This window comes from Eleutherodactylus coqui, chromosome 1 (genome assembly GCF_035609145.1).
Source record: "Eleutherodactylus coqui strain aEleCoq1 chromosome 1, aEleCoq1.hap1, whole genome shotgun sequence".
NCBI classification, from domain to species: Eukaryota; Metazoa; Chordata; class Amphibia; order Anura; family Eleutherodactylidae; genus Eleutherodactylus; species Eleutherodactylus coqui.
The window spans coordinates 238,476,962-238,501,338 of NC_089837.1; the positions used below are offsets into that span (position 1 = coordinate 238,476,962).

The following is a 24,377-nucleotide window of genomic DNA, read 5'->3' on the forward strand; positions in this document are numbered from 1 at the left end:
GTATACGTTAAAGATTCAATTATCAGAATTGGCATCTTACAAAAGATTGTGAAACATATTTTCTTCTCTAAAGCTTTGAGAATAAACAGCAAAACATACTTGCACTATGAAATATCTGCCCCCTGGAAACATCTGGCTTACCACATCAGTGGATTCCAGACACTAGAATCCTGATATGACCCAGGGTCCCAAACAAAGACTGGTAATGTTATAAAATATATATTGTGTTTCCACAGCACTGGAACAGATTATATCACTAGTCGAGTGAATGAGTCACCAGCAGGCAGAAATTTCTTACGCTTCATGATGAAAGCTGTTTCATGGAAATCACCATAAGTGTTAGACTAGGGGATAAAGCTCTCCTACTATTCTAAAGAACTTAGAAAGAATTACAATCTACCGTATTAATATTTTATCTATATCATCATATAATATTGATAGCAATCATACCAGAATAATGATGAACAAGCTGCTGAAGGGTTTCAAATTGGGCTCTCGTTGTTATGTAATACCCGCCATTATCAAGTTTCCGGATCTTATAGTGTTTAACATGATCTCCTTTCATGTCATCCCAGTCACGAATAGACAATGAATAGGCACCTGAAATGTTGGCAAAAGCAGGTCAAATTGTGTTATTTTGTAAGCAATGGGATAGAGTGAAAATTTGCTCTGTACTACAGACACTTGATTTGCTAGCAGCAATCCCCAAAAGATTGTCTCATAAGCATGCCATTCTTTTAGGAAGAACTGATATTTAATACACACTAAAATAGTCACTATTTAAATTCCGCTCAACATTCTCATATACAAATGAACTACTCTGACAATGTTTTCTAACTTTTTAGTTGTAGAAAAGAAATTATAGAAAAAACACTAAAAGAATATTCTGTTTATGCTTCCAATAACAGTATCAGACCACTTTGTTCACAATGAGGTTTGCACAGTTAGTTCTTTATGTGCATTAGTCACAGACGGCTGGAAAGGCACAGTTAGACTCTTTTTACAATGGAGTGGGTCTATTCCATTCTACCATGTCATGGGAGTAGACAAAAAAAACTGATAGAGTTTTGGTACCATCACATGATACAACAACGGCACTTAATGAACCCAATTGATTTATAACAGGGTATATCATTTTTTCAGACTAAATAACACAACTTCATAACACAACTTCAAACAAATAAAAAGTTGAGTAACTTCGTAAACACCTAAAGGGGTTGTCAAGTTGCCTGACGATTTTTTAATTACAGGTTCACATGTATTAAAATAACAAAATCAGTAGTACTTACCTGTACCTATCCCAGCGAATCTGTGCTGCAGCCCCACAGTTGTCCCAGTCTTTGTTGTGGAACGGCTACTACCTGGCTACAGCAGCCAACCAGAAGCCACAGTGGTAAGGTCCCATTCTTCTGGCATCATGGCTCCCGGCATCTGAGTGGTGATGCCAGGAGAATGGCAAGTGAATTCTGTGGCCTCTAATTGGCTGCAATGCTCACGTAATAACTGTTCCACAACAAAGACGAGGAGGACTGCAGGGCCGCAGTACTGGATAGCTGAGGCAGGCGATGGAAATACCCTGCTTGCTTTGTTATTTTAATACATGCACTTACAATTTAAAAACTGTGAAGCACCAGGACAACTCCTTTAAGGCTGTCTGTACAGGGGGGGATTTGCATTGCAGAATCTGGGGTGGCAGTCCACCCACGGGTTCTGCAGCAAATATTATCCAAAGCATGCTATGGAAAAGTGATTCTTCCTGCACACGAGTGGAAATCAATCTGCTCACATAGGAAAAATTGCAGCATGCTCCATTTTTCTCCGGAATCCACGAGGTTGGCTTTCATTGAAGTCAATGGAAACCATCCAAACCACGGCCCTCCCGTAACATGGCGGAAAGGTCGCGGATTTCATGTCATCGCCTAGTGATGGCGTGGTAAAATCTATACCGCGCATGTCTAACAGCGAGCCGTCTGGACCATCCTCAGTACAGAAGAAAGAAGATGATTGACAGCTACGCAGGGTCACCGGCCGTGGTCAGGGATGGATTCCGCATTTGGAATCCGGCTCTGCTGTGAGCAGTTGGCCTAAGTGTTTGAAAGCAGATGACTTTTCAGAATAAGCTGTTGTGTGTGTACATCAGGAACAGCAATGTATCTGGCCATTACACGACTTGTATAAGTAATTTTCCCCCAGTTTTTCTCTCAGTATTCTCCACTTCTAATTATCAGTTTTCACTGAGATAGTGGGTAGAGACTAACTGCTGCCTCATATACACTGCACACATAGGGGGGCAGGATCTTTTATTCTCTCTCTCTCTCTGTTGCACACCCTCAGAAGCAGAATGGATGACATTATACAGCGGTAATGAGCAGTGTACTGTCTCAGCCCAGTGCTGGATTCCTATCCATCTCTGTGTCTGTACCTCACTCACTGCAGCTGTTCCCTTTTCTTCCTTCCCATCCTTGCGAACACGCAACGGTATCCGACCCTGCCTGCGGCCGAGGACACCGCGGGTCTTCTGCTTACCCATCCGGGTTTTCTATTTTCTTCACTGTGGATGTGTTTGGAAGCACTGGCCGCTCCGCCGCCACACATGCGCAGTGGAGAGTTTGCAAAAAGGTTTACAAATCAAATCTGCGTCCTTTATTTCATTTGTGGATGCTCATGTTTCTCTATGGGCTGCTTGGTTTGCGGAACTTCTGCGCGGATTCAGCAAATCAAACCCGACTGCAGACATTGGGCCTAAGGCTGATTTTGCACTTTTGTATTTTGGCCTGTAATTTGCATCAGTATTTTCAAATAGAAACAAGAAGTTGTGGCTACACAGAAGTAATACAAATCTTGTCATTATATCATTTCTCTATGAAAGTGGCCCTTCAGGTTTTGTTTTATGATGTGCTTTCTATTCTCTATTTCTACTTTCAATACTGTCAATGTTAAGCTGGTTGTCTGGACTACATAGAGGTATACCTCCATTCTTCTATCAGACATCTGACCCAACATCTAAGTGTCCTTTTACACAGATAATTCACTCTAGTTGACGACTGTATAATTATAAGCAACAAGATTTGAGTTTGTCTACTAGGCCTTCATATAGGCTAATTCAGACTCTATTAGGGAACGAACAATCGTTCATATGATCGTTTTTCCTCATACAGCTGTCATTGGTCAGCTTCACATCTCCCTATACTTTCCTGTACATGATACCTGAAAGGCCAATAAAATTTAAGTTAGAAGAAACAAAAAGGGTTGTTCCATCAATACAAACACCTGTCACCATCACGGCATTAAAGAGGTTGTCTACCCTAACCTGTGCTCATTGTTTGCAGAGCAACAAAAGTCTTTTATGACAGACACACACTCTGCCCAGTGGACCACACTGACAAGAATAAAGTCTGTTGGGTTTCTGTCATGACGTCTGTCATTGTGATGGGAATAGTAGGGCTGTATTTTACACTAACTTTTCCCCACAATTTAGTGGAATGTGCAACCACCTTAAAGTAAAATTTTCCTTTAAAGGGGTTCTGTCACTAAAAAAGAATAATTCTATACTTATCTATTCCTCCCCTGCCAATCTACTTACCAGATCTTTACCTCCCCCATCTTTTCCTGTCTCCTGCAGTCCATGGGGGGAGGGGTCACTTCACCTTCAGCTGCCCGATTCTTCTTTTTCCTATGGGGCTACGTACATTGGTTGGTAGTCTTCTGCCTGCCATCCAATGTACGTTACGTCACAGCTCACAGTCCAGCAGTGGGACTGCCTATCTGCTTCAGAGATTGCTCATGCGAGCTGCCTCAGAAATAGATTACAATTCCTTCCTAGCCAGTGAACACCACAGCACAGGGACCTGACCTATACTGACCCGGCCGGAAGGAATATGAGGAATGCAGCCTTCATAACAAGATGGTCCGGCGTGTGGTGAGGTGACCCGGGACACTGCAGAAGCTCAGCTAGGAGAAGATGTGCTAAGGAAACTGACAGGGAAGGAACAGGTAAGTCTAGATATTTTTTTTTATGACAAAACCCCTTTAAAGTTAGAAACCATTATGTTTTGGTGCAAGTCCTAATAATTTGGAAATAAGAGCCTGAATGTGCTACCCTAACATTCAAGAGAAAAGTCAAGCAGATTTATGTAGTGTAGTTACTTCTGGACCAGAAGGCTTACTTTCCCTCATTACCAAGCATGGGCTATCTGGATGATTATCATTAATGGGTAGTAGAAAAATAGTAAATGAATATAAAAAAAACTACACTGATGGTGATGAGGAAGGCACATTAAGGTAATCTACTTTAAATATATTGAATACACTGAAAGGCACATAATTTACTTAGAAGATTACATCTGATGAAAATGGCAGCAGCGAACGGAAGCTACAGAAAAATACACTCAAGCCGTAATTTTACTTGCTATGTATAGTCACCTTTGGTGGTTTCACTTTCACGTATTAAATAGGTACCCCTTGGATTTCCAAAGGATAACAATTGTCTCTCTGCATCTTTTCTACCCAGTTTGCCAAAGTACCATCTAGAAAGATAGAAATGAGACATATGAATGATCATTGTTTTAGTTTCAAATAGACTACACGTTCCTCAGTGTCTTAGGCTCTGTTCACATCATGCTAAGAGACCTATGTTTGTAGTTTATCTCCCTACGTGTACCTCAGATGGAAGACTGTGTTGTATGCTGTTAATCATACAGCGGTAAAAGGATCTTACAGGCTCCATTTCTTTAAAAAAAAAAAGAGTACTGCGCAGAATACGTTTTTATTGCATATCTTTGTATGGCATAGCATACAACAGCCTTGTGCTGCTGTGATTCTGCCTTCACATTTTGTATGGAATAACAGCCCGCTTCACTATTCCATGTTGCAATAAAAAGGTATACCATTGCATATTATAGCCTAATGGAGGCCAAAAAACACTGTTTTAGCTTCCAGATTCACACCAAAATCCACCTTAAAATGAACACTAGAGATGAGCGAATATACTCGTTTCGAGTAATTACTCGATCGAGCACCGCGATTTTCGAGTACTTCCGTACTCGGATGAAAAGATTCGGGGGGCGCCGGGGGGAGCCGTGGCGGAGCGGGGGGTAGCAGCGGGGAACAGGGGGGAGCCCTCTCTCTCTCCCTCCCCCCCCCCCACTGCAACCCCCCACTCACCCACGGCGCCCCCGAATCTTTTCGCCCGAGTTCGGAAGTACTCGAAAATTGCGGCGCTCGGGTGAAAAAGGGGCGTGGCCGGGTAGGTTCGCTCATCTCTAATGATCACCATTTGGTGCAGATTTTGACACGGATCCGCAGCTGATTTTACACTTTCAACTGAAGGGGTGAAATCTGATGCCAATCTGCGTCAAAATCTGCAGTAGTGGTGAGGTTTTATGGGGATTATTCCGCTGCAGATAATCTGCACCAATTCTGCTACATGTGAACATGCATGTGTACCCTAAAACTGCTCTCCTTACTTGAAAGAGAAACATGGGGTCTGATCTGCAGGCAGCACAGTATAGAGCAGGAAGAGATGAGCAAATTGATATATAGTTTTAGTAAATATAGTTAAAGGCTTCCAGTGTGCATATAGAAATCACTGAGCAGGGATTTTAATGAATGAAATACAAGTGATACTGAATCTTTCCCCCATTAAACTATATATTCTCAGCTCCTCCTGCTCTATACTGTTCTGCACAGAGGTAGGACTTGCATGTACGACATAACAGATTACCTTTAATGTCTTGTACTGGAATAAAGGATAATACTTACTCTTCAGCTTGAATGGAATCCACTGGCGCCACATAGTTACTTGGGATATAACCAGTCCCACCAGTCGTCAGAGAGCGAGCTTCCCACCAATCTCCTTCACTGTATAGAGACAGAAGATGTATATAAAAGGATGTTGTTGATATAATACTTTCCAGTACTCTTGTTATCTTTTTAAACTTATGGACAACTTGGATTCTCAAAATAGCAACTTGTAATAAAAGGTATTCGTCCTTTTAAATTCAAAGGACTGCAAAATAAAAAAGGAAAGACCTAGAGTTGCTTAAATTTTATGTATACAGCTCCTTGCAGATCTACTGTGTTTCCCTGAAAATAAGACACTTTCTTATACTAATTTTTGCCCCAAAAGAGGCACTATGTCTTATTTTCAGAAGATGTCTTATTATACTTACCTAGCAGGCTCAGTCCAGGTTCCTCTCACTGAGCTCCAATGCACTTCTTGCAGCACACGGCCGCCTCCAGCAAGCGATGGTTTTCAATGCGCTGATCAGCCAATCAATACAGCGATCGATGAACCAATGCGATGGCTGTGATTGGTTCACTGAATGCTGCATTGATTACTGAGTAGCAGTTGAAGACCCAATCACAGCCATCATATTGTGGAGGCAGAATTTATGAATTCACCAATAAATGCCGTGGCTCAGCCAATTTATAAATCCCAGCTCTACAACACGATGGCTGGGATTGGTTCTTCGACCACTGCTCAACCAATCAATACAGCGTTCAATGAAACAATCGCAGCCATCGCATTGGTTCTCGAGCGCTACTCAACCAATCAGAGCCAGTGGTTCCTGGAGGCGGGATTTATGAATCCAATAACTAGGAAGTGATCTTCTGTGGGCGTCTGAGGACTACAAGAAGCACGGTAATGCATGTAATGAAGCTAGGGCTTATTTTCGAGGCATGGCTTATATTTAAGGCCTCCCCGAAAACCCCTGAAAAATCAGGGTAGGTGTTATTTTCGGGGGAAAAGGGTATGTGTCTTCATGGTTACAGACTACAAATAACCCCTTTGTGTAGTCTCATCCAGCAGTCAAGTGATACTCCGTGTTACCTGTCACCTCTTCTTGTTAACCCTCCAACTGTGGTGCAATTAAATATTTAGCATTTTTTGAGATTTCTTCTGTCAATGCAGGAGATATAAAGTAATGATTTTAAGACTGTGTGACCAGTGAGCCAATGCAGCAATCAGCTTTCTTGAAGGAAGTCAGATTACTGAGCATTATGCTCTATGATGACAGCTTGTCATCCTAAATCATGAAATAATGAAGGCAGCTGCACGGATCACAGATGAGGAAATGAACAGGTATTATATTTTTTCAAGCCAAGCTTTCAGCTAAGGAGCTGTTTGTGCTGAAATAATGTAACTATGAAAGAGAGTTTCTTCCTTCAGGAGATAAGTTAACAAAAAATGTTGTCAAAAATTTAAAAAAAAAAACTATTTGGATAAAAAACAGAATGTTTCTCCATAAAGGCAGCCGTGTCACTTACAGCCAGTTTGTACTATGACACAAAGATTAGACTTCTACCTGGTAAACAGTTCTTCTACACAGAACATAGCTAAAGAAAATGTACTAGTTGTTTAAATCAGCACATGTGAATTGTATTCTAACCACAGCAGACATTTATTAATCCACTAGTGGTACCGGTACTTTAAAAACTTTGTCTGTATTATTATTATCTATTTTTATACAAAAAGGTATTTTTGCAGTTGAAAAATAAATAAAACTCTCCTGCTGTGTGACTGATCATAGGTTACAGCCTATGTAGCAGTGGCTACAATTTGACATTCACATTAGTATATTAATATAGGCAACAGAGTGCAGAATATAACACCTCATTAGGATAGGTTCATACCAGCTTTTTATTGATGCTTTGAGTGAGATTCAGGCTTGTCTCACACAAGGGCGTATTCCTACTGCAGAACACACGCATTGAAAGACAAGTAAAATAGCATTTTTTGCTTACACTCGCGGATATGGATTGCATATTCCGCAAATGGAGGAAAAATCGCAGCATGCACTATTTTGATGCAGACTGCATGCGAATGGCCTCCACTGAAGTAATTGACATTGCGTATGGGCCACGGGTACCCGTGCCATCACTTAGAGATAGATAAGCAAACATTGAAAAAAAAAAAAGTACCGTGCATGACCAACAGTGAGCAACCGCGGTCATAGGCGATACAGGAAAATTCGGGAATGCAGGGTCACCGGCCAGGCTCACAGACGGAATCCGCTGTGGGCCTCCTGCATACAGAAATCAGCCTGTTCTTGTGAGCCCGTTCACAGCACTAAACAGCTAGGTGCATACTCAGATATAAACCTATGCCCATATATGCCAGTAGAGTTTAATAGGTCAGCCATTGCTTTCTTTTAACAAAAATATGCATATCTTAATGTAAGTGTGGGAGTTACGGTATTCAGTACTGGAAATAAAAAGGTATCTATATGGAAACCTTCCGAATGTATGCTTAATAGCCACTGTTAAGCATTCATCTGCCCCCCAGAAGCCTATGGATACTCTATAACATATTGTTTTTTCACCAGAAGTATAGTGCCATCTGCATGGTAACACATTGCTATGAACCATACATCTTCAATTAAGGGCTGGACTGGAGTGGCTAGACCACTCTAGGAAATGAATGTTAAGCCCTTCTTGGCTTTATGTTTGTGTACTTGTAAGGCGCAGTTCTTTTACATACTGCAGCAGGTTTTATTCCAGGTACACATGTCCCCCTTTAACTTAGTCACAAGCCTCCCATGACCTGCTGTTAGTCAATGTTGTTGTTAGGCACAGACTAATATTTTACTAAAATCTAATCTACATAATCACAGTAAGTCATTTTGCGATAGGTTCCCAGTACCTTGTCCAGCTACTCTATTCATTTTCTAGATGTCATATGACCCTTCACCTGAAAAATACTCCACTTCCTCTGACATCTTGTCCATAGCCTCCGACATCCCGAGAGCAGTGCATGATGGGAGGACGAGGATAGATGCACTGCGCTATATTGCAGTGTTCAGTTCAGAGTGCTGGAAGCTCCTGTCTACCTGCTTCAGCAGTTTTCTCTGGCGCTCTGAGTGAGGGTGATTGGTGCTGGTAAGTTGTAGGACCTGTGATCTGTGGGCGGAGCTACAGCCCTGGCCAATAAACAAGCTCTATGCATGCTGCACATTGTAGGTAACAGTCTGTTGTGTTTACTGCTGAAATGATACATGTAAACAGTGGCTTAACCGGACAAAGAAAAAACTCCAGAGCAACAGATAAAAAGTACAAGTTGCTGCTAGTTAGCTGTACTTCCTAGAATTTCCAGAATTTCCATGTTGTACTTGGAAAATCCCCTTTAAGAAATTTAAAGTGAAAGCTGGGCAAGTGTGTCACTGTAAAATGTATGATGACTCGCTCGCTCAGTCTTTCCCTGCCTAGGGGAGTGAAACCTTTTGGCATCTCTGTGCCACATTAGGAGAAGAGTTGTCTTGGGCCACATTAAATACACAAACACTAATGAAACATGTCAAAATCCACACGCAGATATTGCCCATAGACAAGGATAAATCTACATGCAGATCCATGGCAACAAGTGTGGCAAAAAGGCCACAGATTTTACTGCAGTGTTTAGAGGCGAACTTGCACATTTAAAAATTCTGCAGTGTGAACAGCACAAATACAGCTGCGGGTGTGCTGCGGGAATGGACGGCTTCCATAGGCTTCAATGGAAGCCGCGGGAGCCGTACGTGCGGGACGACCACACGAAATGGAGCATGCTGCGGGTGCTTTCCCGCCCGTGCGATCCGCACACCAGGAAAAAAGGACATCTGTAGGTATTTAATTATCTGTGGGTGTCTAATGATTCCCTATGGGCACGGAATCACGCATGTGGGAGACCCGCGCGGATTTCTTAATTCCATTTTGCCCATGGACATTGAGCCTTAGGGTTCAAATAATCAATTAATATTCACAGAAATAGCCAGCACTGAGACACAGAGGCAGCTGGTATGGCTGACCATATCACTATCCACTATCTACTGACCACTATCTTGCACTGGTCTCACACAGACGAACAATACTGCTGCTAGGCCAGACAATCTGAGGGGGTAGGAAGAGGAGGAGCTACCAGCGCCAGGCAGCTCGCGGCTGCCTCAAATCTATTTAAGTTATCACAGACAGTGGCCAGACCTGTGTAAAATGAAAGCCCAGCGACTGGGCCACTGGTCATTTTCCCAATGCAGTAAATGGGCAATCTGCCCCTGTAGACCGCATTCATAGCCATCCTCAGCTGCAGGTTGGACACTCCTGCTGTAAATCCTAAGCATTAAACACTAGGCTACAGATGAATACATGCAATAGTACCATGGTATATGTAATTAAGGGCTCCTGCATATGGGCGGATTTGATTTGCAGAATCCACGGCCGACGGCTGATCCCAGATTCCGCAGGAAATACCGCCTATGGCCTGCCATGGAGGCCCACTGCTTCCTGCACACTAGTGGAAATTTCCGCTTGTGGCAGAAAAATCACAGCATGCTCCATTCTGTGTGGTTTTCTGCACTGACAGCTTCCATCAAAGTCAATGGAAGCTGCCCGTCCTGCGGCCTTTCCTAAGTGAGCATTGTAGAAGAGTCGCGGGATCCCCATCATTGGCTAACGATGGCACAGCTTTATCTGCGACTGGCATTCCTGCAGTACAGAAAAAGAAGAATCTGGGCAGGTATGGGGGTCACCGGCTGGGCACAGGGTCAGATCCTGTTGTGGGATCCCACATGCTGGATCCAACCCTACCATGTGTAGGAGGCCTCATTAAGAGATAATACTATTCTGCAGGTGAATACATGCAATATTATAACGGCATATATTATTACTAAGTGAAAATAGTAGGCTGCAGGTGAACAGATGCAATAACATAATGGCATGGATTTTTGGTATAGAATTATAAAATAGAATATATTTACCTATATGTTGCAATAACAACCCAATAGGTTTGCTCCCTCTAACTGCACAGTCCATGATAACAAATTAGAGCACTTTTTTAGTTTGCTTAATTACACAAATGTCATTATATGAATTACTAAAACTATTTTAATGCTATGTACAATATAAGTTATATTTTAACTTAAAGGGGTTGTCTCGCGAAAGCAAGTGGGGTTATACACTTCTGTATGGCCATATTAATGCACTTTGTAATATACATCGTGCATTAAATATGAGCCATACAGAAGTTATTCCCTTACCTGCTCCGTTGCTGGCGTCCCCGTCTCCATGGCTCCGTCTAATTTCGGGGTCTTCTTGCTTTTTTAGACGCGCTTGCGCAGATGGGTCTTCTCCCTTCGGCTCCGCTCGGCAGCAGCGGTGTTTTGGCTCCGCCCCTTGTAAGCGTCATCGCGTAGCTCCGCCCCCGTCACATGTGCTGATTCCAGCCAATCAGATTCGGAGCAGGTAAGGGAATAACTTCTGTATGGCTCATATTTAATGCACGATGTATATTACAAAGTGCATTAATATGGCCATACAGAAGTGTATAACCCCACTTGCTTTCGCGAGACAACCCCTTTAAAAGTCTACAGCTGGGGGAAGGGAGCGTGTCATTTAATCATTATTATTTAATTATTACTAAAGCACATGAACCTCATAGATTGGGGTCCGCCACCATGAGCTAAAGCAGAGAGCTGCTCAAAATGAAGGGCTCTCGCCCTTACGAATCCAGCCCACCCGTGTGTTACATGTTCACCATTCATTTGTGTGGACAGGTATGGTTTCTGTAATTTCTGAAGCCGGACCCAGGGCCTTGGGGCTGATCACTAGGCCTGCTTCTATTTTAAAAAGGAGCTGTGTTCATGAGATAAGCACTTTAACTTCTTAACTAGTAATAGTTTTGTTTCCCCTTATGCACTACGGCATATGTAAAGATTCGAGGATTGATAATGGCTGGCAACCACCATGTGTTACTGCAATAACAAAAGGAAGAAGAAAAATGCTGAGTGTAAATCAGGAAGCATGCACTAGATGGCAGTACTCTACTACCAGCCGTTAACCTTGTAGCGTATGAAGCGTGGAGCAGGATAACATGTCAGGCAGTATTTTGGCAGTGTGCTAAATTTACAGTGGGTGCTGCACACAGATGAATGGCTGGCCAGATTTGTCGACTGCAGTGAATTTACAGCAAAGAACTGGTGGCGAACGTGTATTTTCATTTTCATTTCACTCAATGACCAGATTTTCTTTGCACGTTTTCTATTAAAGGGGTTGTCTCGCGAAAGCAAGTGGGTCTATACACTTCTGTATGGCCATATTAATGCACTTTGTAATATACATCGTGCATTAAATATGAGCCATACAGAAGTTATTCACTTACCTGCTCCGTTGCTAGCATCCCCGTTGCCATGGTTCCATCTAACTTCGGTGTCTTCTTGCTTTTTTAGACGCGCTTGCGCAGATGCATCTTCTCCCTTCGGACGGTCTTGGAAGCATCGGCGTTTTGGCTCCGCCCCCTTGTACGCATCATCGCGTAGCTCCGCCCCCGTCACATGCCGATTCCAGCCAATCAGGAGGCTGGAACCGGCACACGTCATGGGGCGGAGCTACGCGATGACGCGTACAAGGGGGCGGAGCCAAAACGCCGATGCTTCCAAGACCGTCCGAAGGGAGAAGATGCATCTGCGCAAGCGCGTCTAAAAAAGCAAGAAGACACCGAAGTTAGACGGAACCATGGCAACGGGGATGCTAGCAACGGAGCAGGTAAGTGAATAACTTCTGTATGGCTCATATTTAATGCACGATGTATATTACAAAGTGCATTAATATGGCCATACAGAAGTGTATAGACCCACTTGCTTTCGCGAGACAACCCCTTTAAGCATATATTACATTATTTACCATACAAAGTACATTTCTAGATGATATTCTTCTTTGTATGCACTTTGTGCTCAAAACATTGCAGAATGTATTGGTGACAAGGTCTTAATCAAGAGAAATGAAGACTATTAGGACAGCGGCTTCTACTATATGGGCCCCCTTGTCTACACCGCTGAGCACCCCAGTGTGAGTGTGTCAACGGCGTGATTGACAACATTGGAGTGAAGCTATAGGTCTCTAAAGCACAAACTTCCACCTATCTCTTAATCAACAGGATAGAGCTATGTTCTCTGCTGCTCAAGAGTGAATATTAAGGCTGGGTTCACACGGTGCGGATTTGCCGCGTTAATTCCGTCTGGAGTTTCCCCGAGGCAAATCTGCCTGCGGCCGCTAATCCCGGGATTAGCCAGCCATGTGGACGAGATTTCTCAGAAGCCGGCACTGCGGCGCGGATTAGCCGGCCGCAGCATGCTCATTCTTTTTCTTCCTCCGCTGCGGTTGCGTTCTCCTCTATGGTAGCCTCGACCGCTAAGTGCCGCGGTTTTGAAGCAGCGCTTCTTCCGGCGGAAATCTCACGGTTTTTCGCTGTGGCCAAACCGTGAGATGTCTGCTGGGATTCCGCTGTGTGGGAACCCAAGCTTAGTCAGCCTTGACAGGTCAGTAAGGCCCAACGTCCATGGGCAGATTTGAATCGCGGAATCTGCAGTTTAACCCCTTAGTGACGAAGCCTGTTTGCGCCTTAGTGACGGAGCCAAATTTTGGAAATCTGACATGCGTCGTTCAACGTGGCATAACTCCGTAAAGGCTTTACATATCCCAGTGATTCTGACATTGTTTTTTTGCCACATGTTGTACTTCATTTAGATTGTAAAAAGAGACCGATATAATTTGTGTATATTTATTAAAAGTACCAATATTGGAAAAATTTTGAAAAAATTGTCATTTTTTCACATTTTCAACCGTAATATCTCAAATATGTCCAAACATACTGTACAAATTTTTGATAAGATATGTATTTCCATCTGTTTACTTTATTCTGAATGCACACTTGAAAAACTTTTGTGTTTTTTTTAACCATTTAGAGGACGTACAAATTTAACATTACTTTTCAGCATTTTGAGGAGCACTTTGTTTTCCTGCACCAAGCCAAGTTTGCAGAGGCTCATAAGTGTCAGAATAATAGATACACCCACAAATGATCCCATTTTAAAAACTACACCCCTTAGTGTATTCACTGAGGGGTGTCATGAGTATTTTGACCCCACCAGTTCTTTTCAGGAATTAGTTCAATTTAGGGGCCAAAAAATAAAATTTCATATTTTTGCAAATATGTCATTTTAAAGACATATTTTTTTCCTATAGAGCCCATGAAAATGAGGATTTACGCACCAAAATGGATACCCCCGTTTCTCCCGTGTTCAGAAACATACCCATTATGGCCCTAATCTTATGTCTGGATGCATAACGGGAGTCAAAATGAAAGGAGTAGTCGGTGTCTTTCAGAACATAAATTTTGCTTGAAGGCGTTTTAGGCCCCATAGCACTTTTGTAGAGCTCTTGAGTGGCCAAAACCAAAGAGAACCCCCACAAGTGACCCCATTTTGAAAACTAGACCCCTTAACGAATTTATCTAGGGGTGTACTGACCATTTTGACCCCACAGTTTTTGAATGAATTCAAGCCAAGCAAAAGGAAAAAATTGTGATTTTCATTTTTTTGTCAATTCTGTCATTTTAAAAACAGCTTTTTTTGTACAGCACACGCATGAATGAAGCCTTTCATCCCAAAATGGATACCCCTGTTTCTCCCGTGTTCAGAGACATACCCATTGTGGCCCTAATCTTATGTCTGGATGCACAATGGGGCCCAAAACGAAAGGAGTAGTCGGTGGCTTTAAGAACATAGATTTTCCTTGAAGGAGTTTTAGGCCCATAGCACTTTTGTAGAGCTCTTGAGCGGCCAAAATCAAAGAGAACCCTCACAAATGACCCCATTTTGAAAACTAGACCCCTTAATGAATTTATCTAGGGGTGTACTGCCCATTTTGAGCCCACAGTTTTTGAATGAATTGAAGCAAAGCAAAAGGAAAAAATTGTGATTTTCGTTTTTTTGGCAATTCTGTCGTTTTAAAAACTGCTTTTTTGGTACAGCACACACATGAATGAAGACTTGCACCCCAAAGTGGATACCCCTGTTTGTCCCGTGTTCAGAGACATACCCATTGTGGCCCTAATCTTTTGTCTGGATGCACAACGGGGCCCAAAATGAAAGGAGTAGTCGGTGGCTTTCAGAACAGAAATTTAGCATGAAGGTGATTTAGACCCCATTGCACACTTGTAGAGCCCTTGAGCGGCCAAAACGACAGAGAACCCCCACAAATGATCCCATTTTGAAAACTAGACCCCCTAACGAATTTACCTAGGGGTGTACTGTGTATTTTTACCCTACAATTTTTGAATAAATCTAAGCAAAGCAGTAGGAAAAAAATTACAATTTTCATTTTTTTGGCAGTTGTATCAATTTAAAAACTGTTTTTTTTGTACAGCACACATAGGGATGAAGACTTTCACCCCAAAATGGATACCCCTGTTTGTCCCGTGTTCAGAACCATACCCCTTGTGGCCCTAATCTACTTAAAGGACGCATGGCTAGGCCTATAATGGAAGGAGCACCCGTTGGATTTTAGGGTACAACGGAATAAATTCCAGGCCCTATTGCCCACTTATAGAGTCATTGAGCGTCCAAAACTATAAAGACCCCCACAAATATCCCCATTTTAAAAACTAGACCCCTTAACGAATTCATTTAGGGGTGTACTGCGTATTTTGACCACACAGTATTTGAATAAATTTCAGCAAAGCAGAAGAAAAAAATTACAATTTTCATTTTTTTGGCAATTTTGTCAATTTAAAAACTTTTTTTTTTGTACAGTTTACATAGGAATGAAGACGTTCACCCCAAAATGGATACCCCCGTTTGTCCCGTGTTCAAAAACATACCCATTGTGGCCCTAATCTACTTACAGGAAACATGGCAAGGCCTGTAATGGAGGGAACACCGGTTGGATTGCAGGGCATAACTGAATAAATTCCAGGCCCCATTGCTCATTTGTACGGAATAAAAATTGACTCCCTAAAATCCCCCCCCCCTCCACGCCCTTTTCGGCGTTCCCCAAATCTTAGATAAAAGTAATAATGTGAACTGTGTAGTATTTCCAAAGACGGGTAATTATGGAGGCTGGTTGGGATGGGCACATGGGGCAATAAAACCGGGTATCCCCCCTCCTCTCATGCTTTTTGGGAGTCATTTTTTGACCTCAGTGGCGGGGATGGGGTGTAAAAAGTGGCGCTCTGTGAGCCTTTGTAAGCTTGATGAGGTGCGGCGGTCTCACACAGAAGACGCTCAACAAGCTGCTCCTGGAACTGCAGGAAGGCGAGCGTTCCCGGGGCTTCTTGTAAATTGCGTATTACAGGTAGCGGTCTGAATAACGCCGGGCTCACACAGCCGTAGGTGGATCCCGGCTGTGAGCCCGGCTGTGACCCTGCGTACGGCCGCGTAATGTACTGCGCATAACTGCGTACTTACACGGGCGGTCATGTGCAGTACACTTTTTTTTTGTTGTTTGTATTTCCCGCACCGTCGCTTAGCGATGACGCGGGTACCCACAGCCTGTATACAATGTAGTCGCGTATGGGCTGCGGGTATATCCATGACCATGGAGCACAATGGGCTCTATGTTGCGGATATCCGCGGTAAAATAGAACCTGCTGCGTTTTCTTTTCTGCGAGTGGATTACGCAATTCCAACCCACTAATGTGAGCGGAATTGTGTAATCCAATGCGATTGATCTGCGTATTACCGCGGATCAGACGCATGCGGAATCCGTAATTCCTATCCGGTCATGTGAGACCGGCCAAAGGTAGATCGCTACCATTTTTTCACGTGACCGGGGACCGCTCAACGAGGCCACCCGTCACTGCTCCAGGCTCTCGGTGACCGTTGGTCGCCGAGAGCAAGGAGATATTAAGTTTCCTGTGCTCCCCGACTCCTGCACATGTGTCCGGTGTTTTGCCAGCGGTCGCATGCGCAGAATACGGGAAAGTTCACGGAAGAAGATTGCGTCGGGGTGCAAATATGGAGGCCTCCGGTAAAAAATTTTATCTCCTCTCACCGATCGCATCGGTGAGGGGAGATGAACCTTCCCCTTTTTTTAACTTTTACGTGATCGCCATTATTCTTTGGATAACGGCGAACATGTGATCAGGAACCGCTCACCGCGGCCCTCCGTGAAATCTCCAGGCTCTCGGCTAAGTTTTGTAGCCAGGAGCAGGGAGATTTTAAAAAACCACGGCTTTTGCGCATGCGCCTGCCACATTGGCGACGGGCGCGTGCGCAGAAGCTGGGGTGAGGTCCGCGGATAAATCCGCAGGCCTTAGGTACGTCATTTCATCCTCCCTCACGGATATGATCCGTGGGGGGAGATGAAACGCAAGCTTTTTTTAACTTTTTAAAACTTTTTTTTTACTTTTTGCACTTTTTTTTTTTTACCTTTTACCCCTTTTTTTATTTTTTTTTTTTTTACTTTTTGCACTTTTTTTTTTACTTTACATGATCACTGTCATCCATTGGATGACAGTGATCATGTCCCTGGTGACATCCCTCTGCTCTTGGCTACACATGGCAGCCAGGAGCAGAGCAATTTTGAATTTCCCGGGGCTCGAGCCCCTCTGTGCACGCGCCCGATGTCAATCATCGGGCGCGCATGCGCAGACGGGGATTTCGGGTCCCGGGACATCGCAGAGGACCGGGGGTGAGTATCTTCACCTCCCCTCATGGATCCGATCCATGAGGGGAGGTGAAACTTTACTTTTGTTTTACTTTTTAAACTTTTTCGCGATCACCGCTATCGCAATGGATAGCGGTGATCGCGGGCCCGGGGACCGCTCGCAGTGGTCCCCGGTAACACCTCCTGGTTCCCGGCTACCTTCAGGAGCCGGGAGCCAGGAGATTTTAAATTTGCCGGGGACACCCGGGCTTCTGCGCGTGCGCGTGACGTCATCGTCAGGCGCGCATGCGCAGAAGGCCGCCGGCGGGTCCGGGAGGACCAGATCTCCGGGGGACACCGCCGACAAGCCGTGTGAGTATTTTCAGCTGCCGTGATGGATCCGATCCATCATAGCAGCTGAATTACTACTTTTTTACACCGTTTTATTTACTTTTTTGCGATCGGCGCTATTCATTTTATAGCGCCGATCGCAATGCCGGGGGGGACTGCCCGCATCCTGGGATGACAGCTCCATGCTGTCGGCTACCTGCGGGCACCGAGAGCATGGAGCTGTCACGTCCTCAGGCCAGTGGGCATCAATCCAAAGAGGATGCATAAAACTACGTCCTCTAGGATTTAGGCCCACTTTCTGAGGACGTAGTTTCCCGATGGGGCCGTCGTTAAGGGGTTAAGCTGCCCTTAAGAAACACCTCCGGATTTGCTTTGCGGATGCCGCGTGCGGAAAAGAAATCACAGCATGCTCCATTTCACAGCAGGTTCTGCGCGGATGGGCTCCATAGATCTGTATGGAAGTGGGCGATTGCGGATGTATTTGTAGGCAGATACCTCTCTGGTTGCTTGGAGACCAAACAGGGAAGGAGGGTGAGGGGAGGGGAGGGAAGGCAGTCATTCTGGCTTGCAAACTTTTTTCCGCACGGACGATCTGCAGTGTATCCGTGTACATTTGCATCCGTGATCACCGGTAAGCATTTAAAAATAATTTCCACACTGACACGCAGGTCTTCCGCTGCGGTAATCTACATGCGGAATCTGCACATGCCGTGGATAAAAGGCCTTAGGGCTCATGTCCACGGGCAAAATGTGATTTAAAATCCGCAGCGGATCTCCCGCGCGCGGATCCGCACCCCATAGGGATGCATTGACCACCCGCGGGTAGATAAATACCCGCGGATCGTCAATAAAAGGCATTTTAAAAAAAATGGAGCATGAAAAAATCTGGACCATGCTCCATTTTCATGCGGGTCTCCCGCGGGGACGGCTCCCGCGGGCTTCTATTGAAGCCTATGGAAGCCGTCCGGATCCGCGGGAGACCAAAAATAGGAATTTAAAAGAATTACTCACCCGGAGCGGGCGCTGAAGCTCTGCTCTTCCTCACGGCCGCATCTCCCTTGCTTCGGCTCGGCGGATGTGCCCGGCGCATGCGCGCGGCACGTTGACGACGTGCCGGCGACGTGCCGCCGGCGTCAGGAATTCATCCGCCGGCTGAAAATGAAGATCCGGCCGTGAGGAACAGCAGAGCGTCCCCGCCCGCTACGGAAAGGTAAATGCTTTTAAATTCCTATTTTAAGCACTCATGTCCGCGGGGCAGGAGGGACCTGCTGCAGATTCTACATGGAGAATCTGCAGCGGATCTGATTTTCCCCGTGGACATGAGGCCTTAAAGAGAGCCCCCAGTCCATAAGGAAAAATGACCACACCACCTTCCCTGACTACCTGATGTATACTGCATTAGTATGTATCATTAGTCTAAGACACTATACAACTGCTCATGTGACCAGTGATGGCCACTCACAGTACCCTGTAGACTACTGATACATACTACTACACAATGTCATTCGGTAGTCAGAGAAGCGGTGCAGCCATCTTTGTTTCTCCAGAACCAGAGGGTGGCTTTAAAGGGGTTGTCTGAGTAGGTCATCAATAGCTGATTGGTGGGGTCCACCACTTGGTATCTCTGCCGATCAGTTGCCGATCAGTAGTCCCGCTGTCACTGCAGACAGTGCGGGAAGCAGATAGCGCTGTCCGAAGGTGTACCCTCTAAAGACACCAGTGCACAGCGAACCATGCCCGGGGGGGCTGCTGTTGTTCTTTTATGAAGCAGCTAATGCGCTTTCATTATCATTCTGAGACCAAACACACAGGGCCCCAAGCCTTTACGTTTGCAACCCACATAGTGGCCCTAGTAGTAACAGTGACCCCACATAGTGACCCTAGTAGTAACAGTGACCCCCATAGTGGACCTCCAGCCAGGCAGTATCCCTACAAGCACTGCAGTTGCTCTGTCTGCAGCTCCGGTTGGGCAGCCGCTGTTGCTGTAAATTTGTCTGTGACTCCTGACCTCTCCCCCCCCACCACCACCACGTTCCTACTGTATGCAGGAATGCAGACTCCAGGGAGAGATCAGGGGTCACAGACTGAATCCAGCGCAGCGGCCGCCCAACTAAAGCTGCAGACAGAGTGAATCCAATGTTTGTGGGGTGTCTGGTAAAAATTAAATACCGACCAGGTGCAAACTCTAGTAATAGGGGTCCTAAACAGGCTTCTGTTACTTTATGGGCAAGCAAACCTGTGGGGTAGTACTGCAAGCACAGTTCCTGTTTAATTTAATGGCAGAATCAACTGCAGAATCAAGCTGGAGCTCAAGAAAACAGACCATGCATTCTGCTTCCAGTACTGTCCACACTGACAGTGGGCTCCGCAATCAGCTGATCAGAGGCTTTCAAGTGGCGGACCCCGCCTATCAGCTACCGATGACCTAGCCTGGGGATAGTTATCCAAAAAAACAATTGCTTGACTATCCTGACGATAAGTCATCAATATTAAAAGTCCAAGACAACGTCTTTAACCATAAGGCTGGGAATTGCCAGTGGAATGTCCACAGCACACATCTCACTGCAGATCAGCCACGAAATGCCTGCCTCCAAACCCGCACCATTTGGTGCGGGTTCCAGCATGGATTCCTGTGGGAATTCACCCTCTCATTGAGAGGGAGTGAGTTCTGCAGCAGAAAAGGCAAACTAATCGACATGTTGCAGATTTAAGTTCCGTGCTGCAAAAAGTTTCCGCACAGGTTTTTTCCGCCGTATGTGGATGAGATTTGCAAAATCTCGTCCACTATGCTGCTACTGTAAATGAAGAGGAATTTCCGTGCCGAGGGTCCGCACAGAACTTCCATCGCAATTCCGCCCCGTGTGAACCCAGCCTAAGCATGCAGAGATTTGCCTGTAAATTGTGTAGTCTGAGAGAGGATACTAAGGAATTTCTTAAACAGACATTCATTTAGACAGTGTTATTAATCAAACTGCTTGCATTGCTGCACTCCAGTAGTTTACTAGAGCCTACGGCATTGGAGAACTGAGGAAGCTGTTTAATCAGAGAAACTGGCACCTAGTATAGAAAACAGGGTAGAGAATGTTTCTATCAATAAAGATAATCATTGTTACATGTTGCTCCTGGTACCTGTAGTTCTGTGGGTTACCAGGAGGACACTTCAACAGGTGTGGGATGATTGAGTTGGCTAGGTGTGTGGATTGCACTAGCCAGCCATCACCACCAATCTGTGCAGATAAGTTCCAGTCCTTTTTGCTAGAGGGGGCTGGACAGTTATCCATTATTCCTTTCCCTCTCAGTACTTAGTGTTTTGTGTTATGTGTGCTGCTTGTTTGAGTTGCTTCCCCCACCTTCCCTGAAGATGGTCTGGACACCTGATCCTCCCATCTGCATGTTCTGCGGGCCCCAGTTCTCTTCTATTAGATATGGCCTCCAGACATCTGATGTCCTGCATATTGTCAGGTGGGTGATATCTGACAAGTTCCTTTTACGTCAGATTGGTGTTTGATGTTCCTGTCTATTTCTCGCTGTGTTATCTATGCATGCAGGAGGTTCTGAGTGGGGTTTCCCTCTGTGAGGCAAGATGTCTTTAGGTGTGAACAATGACTTGTTTAGTGTATGTCTAAAGGTGTGGACTACACTTGGTGTGAGTAATGTCTTGTTCTGTGAGGTGTTCCCTTTATGTTGCAGTCACTTGATGTGAACAGGGTCATGTTCTGTGTATGTCTGTAGGTGTTGACTGCCCTTGCTGTAAACTGTCCTGTTCAATGTGTATTATATTGTAACTCCCTTGTGTGGTGTTCCTGAATATTACTCTCTAGGGTGAGACAGTTGGCCCATAAGGACTGCCCCAGGCAGGAACCTATCGGGATGATCACCCCACGTGTAGGCAGGGTTCCTCTTTCCTTTGTTGTAGTTGTCTTGTTAGTGTTAGGGACGAGCAAGAAAATGAGGACCCTTGATGTGGGCTTGTGAGCTTACATGTTTTGGCCAAAATACAAACCAATACTTCGTACTTATAGATATTTCTACCTGTCTGGTTATTTACTACATTGGAAAAGTATATGTCCGTTTAGTGTGGTGTTGGGTTTGTTATTCTCGTTTTCCTTGTGGGTGTTTGTATGCACATCCGGTGTGTTGTTGATGTACAATAGACTAGAGTACATATTCTTTCTTGTTCAGTTTTCTCCTAGAGATTGCGTTTTTGTACGTCACTGTTCACACAGCCTGCATGAACTTTTTTCAACTTGTACAGGACCCAACTAGTGGGATGGACATTTTGGACTGAATATTAACCAAAGAATCTGAAAGAATAACAAGGGTGCAGGTTGGGAGGGGCACATGAAAAATAGTGACCACAATATAAAAAATTGCCTTGTCTTTGAATAGGGAGTTTTATTTGGGAGCTACAAAAATACTAAATTTTAGGAAGGCAAAGTTCAATCAGTTCAGAGATGCCGTTATTTTAAATAATTCATGTCTTACAGGAATAAAATGTGTCTCAATAATGATGTAAAGGTAGTAATAAACAACAAAAAGAAAGCATTTAAACTACTATAGAGGCGGAGCCTGACTGGGGATGTGAGCAGCAGTGCTTCAGATCAGCTCCACATTACACCCTGAAAAACCCCTGTAACCGGGACTTAAACAGAGCAGAAAACACCACCAGCATACTCTGCAGACAGCGGAGACCAACGGAGGAGAATCTGGAGGCATTAGGCAGTATGGTGCGCGGGAGAGAGAAAGGAAAGTGCGGAGAAGCAGGCGGCCGGATGGTCCAAGATGGCGCCGGCTCAGGCCTAAAAGACCAGAGAACACTGATCCCACGCCCACACAGCAACAACAGCAGCAGCAGTGAGGCAGCACAGAAGCTGAAAAAGTATGCCAGGGGGGACCAAGGCAAAGAGGAGACAATGCTGAGTCTCACTAAGCAAAGGAACAGCATGGTGGAGGAGGGGAGTTCTTATGCAATAACACAGCCTGCAGGCACAATAAGTGAGGAGGATGATATAACTGGCAGAGAAACTGCAGAAACAGGACAGAGCAAAGAAACTGACACTAGCACAAGAGATAGTGGCATTAATACAGCTGAGCCCACATTAAAGGACATTTTTGGTGAAGTTGCTAAGTGTAATGCAGCCCTGGGTAACCTTAATGCACAGATGGGATCCATGCAAGCGAACATGGGGCTGTTGCGACATGACGTGCAAAAGATATCAGAATGCCTAACAGAAACAGAGCAACGACTGGGCGATGTGGAGGATGTGGTGCAACCACTACAGCGTGATATTGAAAACGCCTCACGCAACATGCTAACTCTCCAAAATAAAATTGACGATCTGGAAAATTGCTCAAGACGAAACAATGTGCGAATAGTAGGTTTCCCAGAAAAAGCAGAAGGCAATAATCTGACAGAATTCTTTGAAACTTGGCTCCCTGAGATCTTTGGCAAGAGCTCGCTAACAACTCTGTTTGCCATAGAAGGAGCCCATCGTGTACCTACAAGACCCCTTCCCCCCGGGGCTCCTGCAAGACCTATACTCCTCAAACTGTTGCACTTCAAAGACCGTGACGCCATCTTGCAAAATGCCCGCAAATAGGGTGACATTCAGTTTAATGGAGCCAGGATCTCATTCTATCCAGATTTTTCAACCGAACTGCAGAAGAAGCGTACGACATTCCTTGAAATAAAGAGGCGACTACGAAGCCTGCACATTCCATATGCGATGTTATACCCAGCCAAATTAAGGGTCGCTGCTTTAGGAACAACGCATTTTTTTGAAAATCCGAAAAAAATTTTCTCTCTGATGTATATTAACAATAGTGAGTAGGTAATGGATAGTGGGGAAATGTTATTTAGTGGATTTACTTTGTACATTGTATTGTATACAGAGTTTGTTGTTCCTCAATTATTTGCATGCGCCGGGTTTGATGTTAACATTACAAATAAGAAGTAGGAGATATACTTCAAAGGAGAACTTTAAAACTGATGCCCGAAACATTGACGGGTGGTGTCGACCTCGGAACATGCAAAATATAACAGGTTCAGATGGATCCACAATGGAAAAGAAAGAGAGTATGGATGTTATGCTGCCCAGCCTATATAGTTGGGGAGCAGTGATACTTGCATATGCTCAACACATACTGTCTGGAATCATCGACTCTCAATATGATAACCTCGTTGCAGTGATGCAGGAAGTGTATGGCCGCCTGCACACGAGCGTTCCGGATTCCGCTAGCGGATTTTCACGCGCGTATGGTACCTAAATGTGCTTGCGGATAGGTGCGGATGCGTGAAAAATCACGCGCGGATATACGCGGATGTGTTGCGGAAATAAACGCGCAGAAAAACCAGCAGACACCCCTTATTGTAAACCCAACCCCTAGAGAACTGCCCATTCCTTGGAAAACAGCTTAAAAACCAACACCCAGACTCCGTTTTGTCCCTCTTGCTTGTGCGGGCACCGTTAAATTATTCTGGCAACAGGCTTTCACCCGGTGAGCATCTGTCTTTGTGGACATGGTTGATCCATGTCACTTTTTTCAGGCGCTTCTCCAGCGTGACTTTATTTCAGTCACTGCAAAAAAATTCACAAGAGGAATTCATTACTACAGATTTTGCATTCTTACAT

At 44.7% G+C, this 24,377-nt stretch overlaps 1 protein-coding gene across 2 annotated transcripts in view; it reads right to left on the minus strand.

Moving 5' to 3' along the window:
- FYN (FYN proto-oncogene, Src family tyrosine kinase) overlaps positions 1-24,377 on the minus strand; it is a 212,369-nt gene that overhangs the window by 35,306 nt on the left and 152,686 nt on the right. For both annotated transcript variants that reach the window (XM_066607097.1, XM_066607090.1), the window contains exons 6-8: positions 5,761-5,859; positions 4,423-4,526; positions 451-600 (exon numbers count right to left, since the gene is read on the minus strand). In XM_066607097.1, coding sequence (XP_066463194.1) covers positions 451-600; positions 4,423-4,526; positions 5,761-5,859 — 353 coding nt within the window. The remainder of the gene's footprint in view (positions 1-450; positions 601-4,422; positions 4,527-5,760; positions 5,860-24,377) is intronic.